Source organism: Megascapheus bottae, chromosome 4, assembly GCF_031878675.1.
Source record: "Megascapheus bottae isolate mThoBot1 chromosome 4, mThoBot2.hap1, whole genome shotgun sequence".
NCBI classification, from domain to species: Eukaryota; Metazoa; Chordata; class Mammalia; order Rodentia; family Geomyidae; genus Megascapheus; species Megascapheus bottae.
Genome location: NC_143512.1, coordinates 7,841,058 through 7,853,391, shown reverse-complemented (window position 1 = coordinate 7,853,391; position 12,334 = coordinate 7,841,058). Strand labels below are relative to the sequence as shown.

The window sequence follows — 12,334 nt, the reverse complement described above, 5'->3', positions numbered from 1 at the left end:
CAGGCCCAGAATTCAAATCTCAGGACCAGCTAAAAAGAAAAAGAGAGAGAGCTAGGAAAGGGTGACATTGTACTCATTATCTGACTTATATCTATATATCACCTCTATAATAACAATTTTTTCTAGCACTAAGGACCAAATTCAGAGCCTTGCATTTACCAGGCAAGTGCTCCACTGAGTAAAATCCCCAACCCCATACAATTATTTTTTAAAAGCAAAAAAAAAAAAAAAGAAATCACATGGGGAAATAACAAACACATAGGACATATCTTGTAAAACCTTTTGCAAAGTCTTGAGCTTCATTTAAAAGAAAACTCTAGGGGCCGGGAGTTTGGCCTAGTGGTAGAGTACTTGTCTAGTAAGCACAAAGACCCAGGTTCAATTCCTCGGTACCACATACACAGAAAAAAGCCAGAAGTGGTGCTGAGGCTCAAGCGGTAGAGCTCTAGCCTTGAGAAAGTCCAAGGACAGTGCTCAAGCCCAGGCCTGGCAAAAAAAAAAAAAGAAAAGAAAAGAAAACTCTAAACTCAGAATTTGCTACTGAACAGACATCTATAGTTACTAATTTAAAATTGTTATCTACATAGAACATGAATATTTAAAATTTTTGTTTGAAGTGAAGGGGAAAAAGTAACACCATTTTTTTGTTTTGAGTAACTGTATAATGTTTTGTTATTTTCTTCAAATTGTTGTATGAAGTAAAATAACATCTATGTTAACTAGTCTTCTGTAATCCAAGATGAATTAGAGCCTATGAGAGCAACAATAATAAAAATGTACACTCACCATCTGCTGAAAATTTGTCAGCAGCTTGAGTCAAAGTTAGAAAGTTGCCTGTAGACTTTGACATCTGAAAACAGAAAGTCAGTCATCAGTCATCAGAAAGAATATATATAGCTATATAGATATAAAGATATATAAAATAAATCAGATAAATCAAATCAAACTTATCAAGCTATCTGACAAATTAAGAAAAAAAAAGAATTCAAGACATGGGAAGGAGAAGATACATGATATTTAAAGAAGCAAAACAGAAGCTGGATCAATAAAGTGATGTAGCTAATCAGAGGCACAGTATTCAGACACTGTAATTTCCATCAGCCTATACTATCCTCTGGTAACTAAGCTATAAGTGTTGAATAATTCCACTAGATGCAGAGTACTTCAGCTAATTATGTAAATAACAGATTTAGAGCATTCAGAATCATTCAGAAATGAATGGACTAGTTGATGGGGTTAGGGTGAAGATTTCAGGAATGATCCTGTCATTACTGTCATAGTAACTGATCAAGCTGTGCTGGGCTCAAGGGCAGTCCATCTAGGAAGCACTTGAAACACATGATGACAATTTAACTGATATAAAAGAAATAATCCTTACATCACTTTTCTGCTGTATGATAGTACTTATATTATTCTTTTTTTTTTTTTTGCCAGTCCTGGGCTTGAGCTCAGGGCCTGAGCACTGTCCTTGGACTTTCTCAAGGATAGAGCTCTACCACTTGAGCCTCAGCACCACTTCCGACTTTTTTTCTATGTATGTGGTACCGAGGAATCAAACCCGGGTCTTCATGCATGCTAGGCAAGCACTTTAACCCCTAAGCCAAACTCCCGGCCCCATCACTTATATTATTCTAATGAAGTCAATACAGCATGACAATGTTCACCTGGACAAAGAAAATGTCATATTCTAATGGGATGTGTGCACGTGTGTGTGTGTGTGTGTGTGTGTGTGTGTGTGTGTGTGTATTATTCGCTTGGCCGAGTGGCACACATTTGTAATCCTGTATACTAAGAAAGCTAAAGCCAGAGGGTCATAAGTTCCAGGCTCATCTGGTGTACATAGCATAACCATGTCTTTAAAATTTAATTCAAATTTTAAAAATACATACAGATATGTATATATATGCATATTATTCCACTTTAACAAAGAAAAAATAAGTTCAATTATCAAAAGTTAGTTGAAAAAGTCTCTATAGATCTTTATAGATTAGCCAGTTTACAAATGACTCAATGCTTCTAAACAACTTTATTTCAGTCTAATGTATTTTAAACTTTTTAGTTACCTTTAACTTTTAGGATACTGACTAAATCTGGTACAGATACAAATTCGTATCAAATTCCATTTGTTCCAAGCTGTATCCACTTTCATTACTCTATAATACCTAGAATAACTAATACTCTCGCCCAATAATATCCATTGGCTATAGAAAAATTCATTGGAAGTAATAAATCTTTTATTAATGAGAAATGAATAATACTAGCACTTTTTTCTTATTTTGTTGTTTTTGAAGAAGCATATTCCTCTGTAATCTGTATAGGAACAAACTTCTGTCAAGTTTGCATACCCTTGTACTGAGGAAATATAGATTAATGGCATAAATGCCAACAGGTCAGGGAATGGATACATGTCTGAAATCCCAGATACCCAGGAGGCTGAGATAAGAGGACCAAAAGGTCAAGCCTAGCACAGCAACTTAGAAACTCTGTCTCAAAACAAGTTTAGAATATGATGTAAAAATCAATGTTAGGGGCCGGGAGTTTGGCCTAGTGGTAGAGTGCTTGCCTAGCATGCACGAAGACCCAGGTTAACCTGGGTACCGAGGAATCGAACCTGGGTCTTCTTGCTAGGCAAGTACTTTAACCCTCGGTACCACATACATAGAAAAAAAGCCAGAAGTGGTGCTGAGGCTCAAGTGGTAGAGCTCTAGCCTTGAGAAAGTCCAAGGACAGTGCTCAGGCCCTGAGCTCAAGCCCAGGACTGGCAAAAAAAAAAAAAAAAATCAATGTTAACAAATTATTTAATAAAATTATATATATATATATATAAATTCATATAGAAAATATAAGAAACTGGAAAAAAAAAAAACAAGTTTAGAAAAGGGCTGGGTATATAATTCAGTAACAGAGCAATTGCCTAATTTGCACAAGACCCTGATTCAATTAGCAGTACAAAAAAAAAAAAAGAGAGAAAGAATAGGAAAAAGAGAAAGAGAACGAGTGAGAGGGGCAGGGAAGAAAAGAGATAAATGCTTATGTGATCTATAAAACAAGAATAAACATTTAACCAGCAGTAATGGTAGCAGGATAAAGGATGGCATGCTACTTGGGAAGGATTAAATGAAATCCAATGGAGTTCAAAATTGTATTAGTCTAATTCAGGGGATACAGTATAAAATAAAAATAACCAAACCACTGATAAGAAAAAGTGAGGTAAAATTTAAACTCTTCATGCTTACTATCCTTATCCGTTTCCCTTCTTTTTTTTCTTTCTAGTCACAATTTTGCCACTCTAAACATGTGTTAGAACATTTTCCCAACTCTGTATGCAATTAATGCTAACTATCCCACTTGATTCTAAGACTAAAATTCCATTTATGCTCTTAATCCTATAGATTGTAGATACGTTTCCAGCTTTCTTTGTATAGTCTTTATTTCTTCTATAAAAAAAAAAAAAAAAAAGCAGGGCAAGGAGTTTGGCCTAGTGGTAGAGCGCTTGTCTAGCGTGCACATAGACCTGGGTTCAATTCCTCAGTACCACATACATAGGGAAAAAAAGCTGGAAGTGGTGCTGTGGCTCAAGTGATAGAGCGCTAGCCTTGAGAAAGTCCAAGGACAGTGCTCAGGCCCTGAGCTCAAGCCCCAGGACTGCCAAAAAAAAAAAAAAAAAAGTGCAGAAGGCCAGGAGTTTGGCCTACTGGTAGAGTGCTGGCCTAGCATGCACAAAGACCCAGGTTCAATTCCTCGGTACCACATACACAGAAAAAAGCCAGAAGTGGTGCTATAGTTCAAGTGGTAGAATGCTAACCTTGAAGAAAAAGCTCAAGGACAGGGCTCAGGCCCTGAGTTTATGCCCCAAGACTGGCAAAACAAACAAACAAAAAAGTGCAGAGCTGGGAGAATGGTCTAGTGGTAGAGTGCTTGCCTAGCATTTATGAAGCCCTGGGCTCAATTCCTCAATATTACATACACAGAAAAAGCCAGAAGAGGCTCAAGTGGTAGAGTGCTAACATTGAGAATGCCCAAGGGCAGGGCTCAGGACTTCAAGCCCAGGACTGGGGAAAAAAAAAAAAGTGCCACTTACAAAATTAGAAAAGCCTTCCACAGAACTGTAACTCTCAAGAGGCAATGAGCTTTACCTTCTCAGAGTTGAGGAGGAGATGTCCATTCGCTCGCACGGCTACAGGCCATTTGTCCCTTCATAGGGAAATGTTCCAAAACAGAAAAATAAAGATTACAGTTTAAGCTTAAAGTATTGAGGTAGAGATTAACATATTAATAAACATTTGCTATGAAATGTCCAGGAATATTTAAGTCATAGGTTAGGATACTTAAGTAGTAGGTTTTCTTGGTTTGGGCTTTGGGTAATTTTTTGTTATGCTGGTGGTAATGGTAGAAATCAACCTGTGGGGCTTACACTTGCCAGCCCCTACATGGGACCCCATGTTTAACAGGAAACAAATGAAAACAATCCAAGGATGTCCATAAATAGTTATGGCAGAGTAAAAAATAAGCAGGGGACCCCTCTTCTCCTCTTTGCACCTTTCTCTAGATGGAGAATCTTGCTAAATTCTTGTCATGGCTTTCCTTTCACTTTCATAAAGTTATTGGTTACCTTAAATGAATAAATAAACAAAAAATAAGCAGAGCTTATGTATGAATACAAAGATTATTTTGTAGAATAGTGTATAAAATGTGATATCCTAGGAAAAATATAAATACTGCCTGTGGATATCTGATGTCCATACATGTATCAATGATTTTTCCAGAGGAATCACGAGATACACCCACCAGTAGCAGTAATGAAGTGGGAGAAGTAGAGAGATAGTGCCATAAGGGTGAAAGTTTACTTTGAAACTTTTTACTTTTTTATATACTCTTTAATTTTCAAACTGTACACATTCCTCAGTCATTTGTTCTAGCAATGAGGTCATGAGGAAAATAATGAGAGTAGGAGTTCTAGAGCCAGACACTGGGTTTGCAGCCTAATATTGCCAATTACTGGACAGTTTGTTACTTGACTTTATCATGCCTTGGTAAGTGTCTGTAAAATGTGAATACCATAGATCTTGTTTGATAACTTGTACTGATGGCTAAAGCAGTTACTACAAGTGATTAAAAGAATGTGTGGCTGGCTGGGAGTTTGACCTAGTGGTAGAGTGCTTGCGTAGCATGCATGAAGGGTGGATTCGAGTCCTAGGTACCACACACATAGAAAAAAAAGCCGGAAGTGGTGCAGTGGCTCAAGTGATAGAGTTCTAGCCCTGAGAAAGCCCAAGGACAGTGCTCAGGCCCTGAGCTCAAGGCCCAGGATTGACAAAAAAAAAAAAGAAGAATGTGTGGCTTAAATTGTCTTTATTCCTATGTCTGATAGGTCAAACTAATTACTAGCACATCATTAATGCATCTGCTACTTTGGCAGCTGAGGAAGGTAGGATTTCTAGCTGTAACAGTTAAGTAGAAATGATGTAATTTCTATCTTAGTGTGTGTGTGTGTCTGTGTGTGTGTGTCTGTGTGTGTGTCCTAGTGCTCTACTACTTGTGCCACAGCTCTACTTCTGGATTTTCAGTAGTTAATTGTCCAAACTTGCTTTGAATCATGATTTTCAGATCTTAGCCTTTTAAGTAGCTAGGAATACAGGTATGAACTACCAACACCCAGCTGTATTTAGTACACCCAGCTTACTATATTTTTAATTAAGAAGAACGGTGTAACTGGAAAGTCTAGCTATAAACTCCACAATAAGTTCTCAGATACTTGAAAGCATAAAACACATCCAATGAAAATGAATAAATCCAGCCCACATTTTAGCATTCACCTTTGTTCTGGCCACATTGCCACATGATTATAAAGGTAATATGAAAGATGATTTGGAATAAGATCCTTGCCAGAGGTCCGAAGATCCACAGGATACCAGTATTCAAACTCTTGCTTTAACTGATCTAATTTTTCCTTTGAGATCTGAGTCTCAGGAAATGGAGCATTCTTGATGAAAATATAATCCCAAACTTCCTTTGTCATTTGTTGTGGTCTATATTAAAACAAAACAAAACATATATATGCTATATATGTATGTGTAGATATATGTGTGTATAATACATATGCATGTATATATAAGTATATACACATAAACATATATGTATACACATATACATGCACATATATACATATAAACATATGTGTATATACATGTTTGTGTGTGCATGTTTATATATATATATACACACTTAACTTATAAACACTTATGCATAATAATTATCTAACCACAAATTAGGAATCCTTCTCAATATCTAGAGCATCAAAAAAGAAAAAAAAATTCCTGCAAGAATGAAGAATGAATGAGGAGTAGTTTTTTATTAATTTTTATCAATTCCACAGTTAAAAATACCTCTCATTTCTGCTAACTGGATTCTGATGAAAATTAAGTAAATGAAAACTTTCACCAGGTGTGGTGATTCACGCCTGTAATCCTAGCTATTCAAGAGGCTGAGATCTGAGGACTACAGTTCAAAGCCAGCCTGGGTACAAAAGGATCTGAGACTCTTATCTCCAATTAACTGGAAGTGGCACTGTGGCTCAAAGGGTAGGGCGGTAGCCTTGAGCTGAGAAGCTCAGGGACAGTGCCCAGGCCCAGAGTTCAAGCCCCATAAGTAACAACTTAAAAAAAAAGAAAAAGTAAAAAGAAAACTTTCAGTACAAAAAGTAAAAGACAACAACACTTGCTAACTCGTTCCTTTCCCATAACTTACCCTTAAATTTACCAACCTGATGCCAAGTGGAGATTCCCCATGTCCACTCAAGTTACCCCCCTGCAACAGATGAGCAACTGTGTAGAATGCCATGTAAATAGTGGAATCGGAAAGTGACTCGATAAGCCATTGCTCATCCCATGGCAGGCGAGTGCCTACAATGTCAAAAGAAGAAACTTTATGCTTATGGAATCATCTTAAAATCCATATTTTCAATTCACTCGTTTAGAAGTTCTTCAATTCTACTTAAATAAAAATAAAATAAGGGGCCGGGAGTGTGGCCTACTGAAAGAGTGCTTACCTAGCATGCACAAAACCCTGGGGTTCGATTCCTGGGTACCACATACACAGAAAATACTGTGACTCAAGTGGTAGAGTACTAGCCTTGAGAAAGCCCAAGGACAATGCCCAGGCCCTAAGTTCAAGCCCCAGGATTGGCAAAAATAAATAAATAAATAAATAAATAAATAAATAAATAAATAAAGCAAAATAAAATGGTAGGTAAGAAAGAAAACAGGTAAAGCTCTGAACTCCTCCTATTAAAAATAAATAAATAAATAAATAAATAAGCTATATAGGTTAAGAGGACATAGAAAATCACATCCTGATTTCCCTTGTCTTCTACCAAAACCTGTCATTCACAGTTCAAAGAAAAGGTAAAGATGTGTATTTGTTGTGTAACAGACAAGTCATTCAAACAGAAATGTATGCAGTTTGCTTACCTAAACCATAAGTTCTTGAGCAAGCATGTTCTTGTAGCCAATCTAAGGAAGCTTCAAAATTCCTCCTGGTCTCCTCACCGAATCTAGAAAAAGCAATTACAAAGTATCTCACTCTGCCTTATTATCTCCTGTGTTTCTTATCTCATTTCCCTCTACTCTTCCTTTTATCTTACGTTTCCAAGTTCTTCAAGCACTGAGAAGTCTGTTTTTTCCAGTTTTCTTCTCCATAATCCAAGTACCTGGTAATGGTCAAATTATTATTTATTAGTGTTTAAGTCAGATGGGAAAACCGACAAACAGAATTTTATTACTTTAAGATAGACTAACCACTGGTCACACAGAGCCACAACACATTCATCTGAAGACCTGGATATGACTTGTTTCTCAGGTTCCATGTAAATCAGTGCATCCCCCTAAGAGGGCAAAAATAAATGTCAGATATTATAACAAACCAACCTCCATTATTGGAGGTAATAAAAGCTACTTTCAAAAGAAATATATTAGGTCCCCAATAATCAAAGCTCACTTTTCACTGTCTTCTCTCTCCCAAGGTTAAAGTTACCTGCCCTTCCTTCTACATTTAACACTTGTTTTTGAAATGGCATACACATGCAACAAAAGGATAATTTTCCCTAAGTTCAACAGTGAAAAATGAACATAGTTTAGCAGCTCCTTATGTTATGGTTTGATAGTTAGGCTTCCTATGACATTTGTTTCACTATAAAGATAAAATTGCGGGACTGGGAATGTGGCTTACTGGTGGAATGCCATGGGTTCAATTCCTCAGTACCACATAAACAGAAAAATCCACAAGTGGCTCAAGTGATAGAGTGCTAGCCTTGAGCAAAAGAAGTACCCAGGCCTTGAGCTCAAGTCCCAGGACTAGAAAGAAAAAAAAAAAAAGCCATGAAGCTGGGTGCCAGTGGCTCATATCCTAACTTATAAGGAAGCTGAGATTTGAAGATTGTGGTTTGAAGCCAGCCTAGGCAGCAAAGTCCATGACAGTCCACATTATCTCCAGTTAGCCAACAAAAAGCCAAAATGGAGCTACGGCTTTATATGGTACAGCAACAACCTTGAGAACAAAAATTCAAGACAGTGCCCAGGTCCTAAGTTCCAGCCCCAGAACTGGCACAAAAAGTTGATTCCCCCAGCACTGATGGCTCATACCTATAATCCTACCAACTTGGGAGTGAGAATGTGAGGAGCACAGTTTGAGGCCAGACTGAGCAAAAAGAGGGCAAAAACAGTAAAAACCAACAACACATTAGATATTGATAGCCATTCCTACCAATGAGTCCCCAATCGGCTCCCAGATGTATAGACTTTAATTCAGTGACTAGAAGAACCTTCTGTGGGAATGTAACAAGCTCAAGAGTCAATAGTAACACAGATAAACATCAAGGTTTCCCCAAAGCCCATGGTTCTTTCCCAGATTTCCTCTACTGGAATAAAGTGACATTTCCTATCAATGCACTAAAAAACTTCATAGGGCTAAAAGTAGGTTAAGTGATAGAGTGCCTGCTTAGCAAGCCAGGTTTAAAAAAAAAAAAAAAAAAGGATTTATTACAAAAATGGAGGGAAGAAGTAGAGGTGAAAGAAATAAAGTACCATAATTATAACAGCATCTAAAATGACCACTGACAAAAAATATCATTAAAGTTCTTTATATGTGTTTAGTTTTTGAATACTATCTTCATCCACCTCACAGGCGGATGTTCAAGTTAAGTGAATTACTAAATAACCCCAGTTCTGTCATAAAACCTTTGATACAGTTCCAGATTCTACAGAATTCACTACTAGTAAAACTTAAGTTTATTAACAACACTTTCAAAACAGCCTTCAGAGGACAGTCTATCACATACAGCATCTATCATCTTTTTCTGAATAGTCTTCTTAACATCTTGAATCTTCTGTCCTTTAAATCCATCCACCAACATTACCTAAAAAGATGAAAGGAAAAAAAATACACATAAAACAATGAGAAGTTGCTTTGACTTTTTAAGTTTTTCCTTATTATTTTTTCTTCCACTCCTAAAACCAAAGTACTTTTAGTGTAAAAATTATCAATGTATAAGCATAAATGCTTATCTTGGGAGACTCTAATCTCCAACAAGCAACCAAAAAAGCTAGAAGAGGCAGAACATTTGTCTTGAGCAAAGAAGTTCACAGACAGCATCCAGGCTCTGAGTTCAAGCCCCAATACCAGCAAACAAAAAGGGGGGGGGGAGAAAAGCATTAAAGTCATTTTATATGTAATGAAGCTCTGAAATCTAATTCATACTCATATAAGCTACTTTTAAATAGCTTCTCAAGAAACATATTTTCTAGAGATTCCCAAAGGACACAAAAGGGTAATTTCTAGAAACATTTTTAGGTAAAAGAAATTCAGAAAACATAATTTCATATTAACCTTTTACAAATCAATGTATTACTGAAACTGCACTGAATTCTTAATCTTTTTAAAAATCATCAAGCAACAAAATCACAAAGCATAGAATAAATCAAATGAAAAAAATGAAAATTATCACTTACACCTTCATAAAATCCTTTTAGATATAATTTCTCCTTTGCTTCTGCAAGTTTTTCTCTGTCATTCTGGCTCTGAATTTTCAGCTCATCACAAACAGTTACAGCAGCAAGATTTCCAAAACCTGGTATTTCAAGGACTGGGACCTACAGAAAACAGCAATTTCAACATTCTCAATGACTAGACAAAAAATAGCAGATTTTTGCTATTTTTTGACTAGGATATAGCTCAATGGTAAAGCACTTGCAAGTACAGTCTTCAGTTCAGTCCCCAGTACCAAACAGGAAAAGAAAAAAAATACAGTTTTTTTTTAAATAGCATATAGGACACAGTCCTTTTGCCTCTGGTTTTCAGTGAAGTCATTTCAACTTATGCATGTCCTAACAGTAGTGGCACATAGTAATCACAGTTGACAAATTTACCATGTGAACCAAACTTCGTACCAACCCCACCCACCACCTCCATGTGGTACAACTAAGTTTGCAACCAGCAAATTGTGAACTACTGTTTTTGTAGAGGGGTTGCTTTGGGGCTACATGAAATCTTCTGGATTTTTTATTATTATTGTGAATCAAACCCATGGCCTCACTCACACTGGACAAATACTCTTTCACTGAGTTATACCCCTTACTAAATCTTCTGAATTCTTCATAGAAGTTATTTTACTAGTAATTTCGTTTCTTTTCCTCTGCAGGCACTAACATGAAAATATACATATAAAACAATTGCAGAGGATTGTGTTTAAAATATCAGAGTCTATAAAATAAACAGTAATCACTAATATAGCAAATTTTTGTCTTTAGGAACAGGAAATTGGCTATACCAAGAAAACAAACTAATATAAAATTGGAACATACAGCTTTTTTAGGGTGCCAAATGGTAAGAAAATGCTTACCATTGGTTTCCCTGATGGTACCAGCCATACAACATATAAAATTAAAGTGAGGGGCTGGGAGTTTGGCCTAGTGGTAGACTGCTTGCCTAGAATGCACAAAGACCAGGGTTCAATTCCTCGGTAACCACATACATAGAAAAAAAAAGCCAGAAGTGATGCTAAAGCTCAAGTGGTAAAGTCCTAGCCTTGAGAAAATCCAAGGACAGTGCTCAGGCCCTGAGCTCAAGCCAGGACTGGCCAAAATATATATATATATATATATATATATATATATATATATATATATATATATTAAAGTGAATAAATCCTTAAGCAAATTCTGTCTCTTATTTGTACAAAGGAAAACATGCTTGCTCCATCTCTCCTTCTCTCTAACACAGATGTGAAGCTTGGGAATGGCCCATGTACTCACTGGCTCAAACGGCAGGACCATGTCATCCCTGATTCCATATTTCACCCGTAAGGCCTACAAAAAAATTAGCAAGTTAACACAACTGCACAACAATTTATTGGTACAATCACTGAAAGAAGCCAACTCCCAAGTTTTTGGGGTTTTGGGACAATGTCTTGTTACACAGCCCAGGCTAGCCTCGATATGGACACTGTCCTGCTTTAGCACCTCCAGTACTAGAATTACTTATGGGTGTAAGCAAACCTGGCTCTAAATATCTTTGTGTGTGCATGCACACATGTCAGTACTAGGGCCTGGACTCCAGGCCTCACACTCTCACTCAGCTTTTACTTACGGATGATGTACTCAATTTGAGCCATGCCTCCAGTTCCGGCTTTCTGCTTTTTTTTTTTTTTTTGCCAGTCCTGGGGCTTGAACTCAGGGCCTGGACACTATCCTTGGGCTTTCTCAAGGCAAGCCACAGCACCACTTGTGGCTTTTTCTATGTGTGTAGTACCAAGGAATCAAATCCAGGGTTTCATGAATGCTAGGTTAGCACTCTACCACTCAGCCTACATCCTGGCCCCAGCTTTTTGAAAAGTCTCTCAGGCCGAGCACCAGTGGCTCACAACTGTAATCCTACTCAGGAAGCTGAGATCTGAGGATCACAGTTCAAAGCCAGCCCAGACACAAAAGTTAGTAAGATTCTTATCTCCAATTAATGATCAGAAAAGTAGAAGTGGCACTGTGGCTGAAAGTGGTAGAGCGCTAGCCTTGAGCTGAAGAGCTCAAGGACAGCACCCAGGCCCAGAGTTCAAGCCCCATGACAAATTTAAAAATAAATAAATAAATAAAGTCTCTCAAGATTATCTACCCTGGCTGGCTTCAGACTACAAACTTAGTATGCTAATACATCCTCAGATCTATTTCTGCCTCCTTGGTAGCTAAGACTATAGGTATGAGCCACTGGTATCTGGATAAAAATCTTTTTTAAGCTATTACTTGTTTTCCTTTCCATACATAGATTTATAATTTTACCAAATACCTCA

General features: G+C 37.1%; 1 protein-coding gene across 1 annotated transcript in view; it reads right to left on the bottom strand.

Moving 5' to 3' along the window:
* Lars1 (leucyl-tRNA synthetase 1) overlaps positions 1-12,334 on the bottom strand; it is a 63,838-nt gene that overhangs the window by 25,052 nt on the left and 26,452 nt on the right. Inside the window, exons 13-22 of the mRNA XM_090331290.1 lie at positions 11,307-11,360; positions 10,005-10,145; positions 9,335-9,412; positions 7,797-7,882; positions 7,643-7,708; positions 7,470-7,552; positions 6,764-6,902; positions 5,817-6,029; positions 4,137-4,194; positions 787-850 (exon numbers count right to left, since the gene is read on the bottom strand). Coding sequence (XP_090187416.1) covers positions 787-850; positions 4,137-4,194; positions 5,817-6,029; positions 6,764-6,902; positions 7,470-7,552; positions 7,643-7,708; positions 7,797-7,882; positions 9,335-9,412; positions 10,005-10,145; positions 11,307-11,360 — 982 coding nt within the window. The remainder of the gene's footprint in view (positions 1-786; positions 851-4,136; positions 4,195-5,816; positions 6,030-6,763; positions 6,903-7,469; positions 7,553-7,642; positions 7,709-7,796; positions 7,883-9,334; positions 9,413-10,004; positions 10,146-11,306; positions 11,361-12,334) is intronic.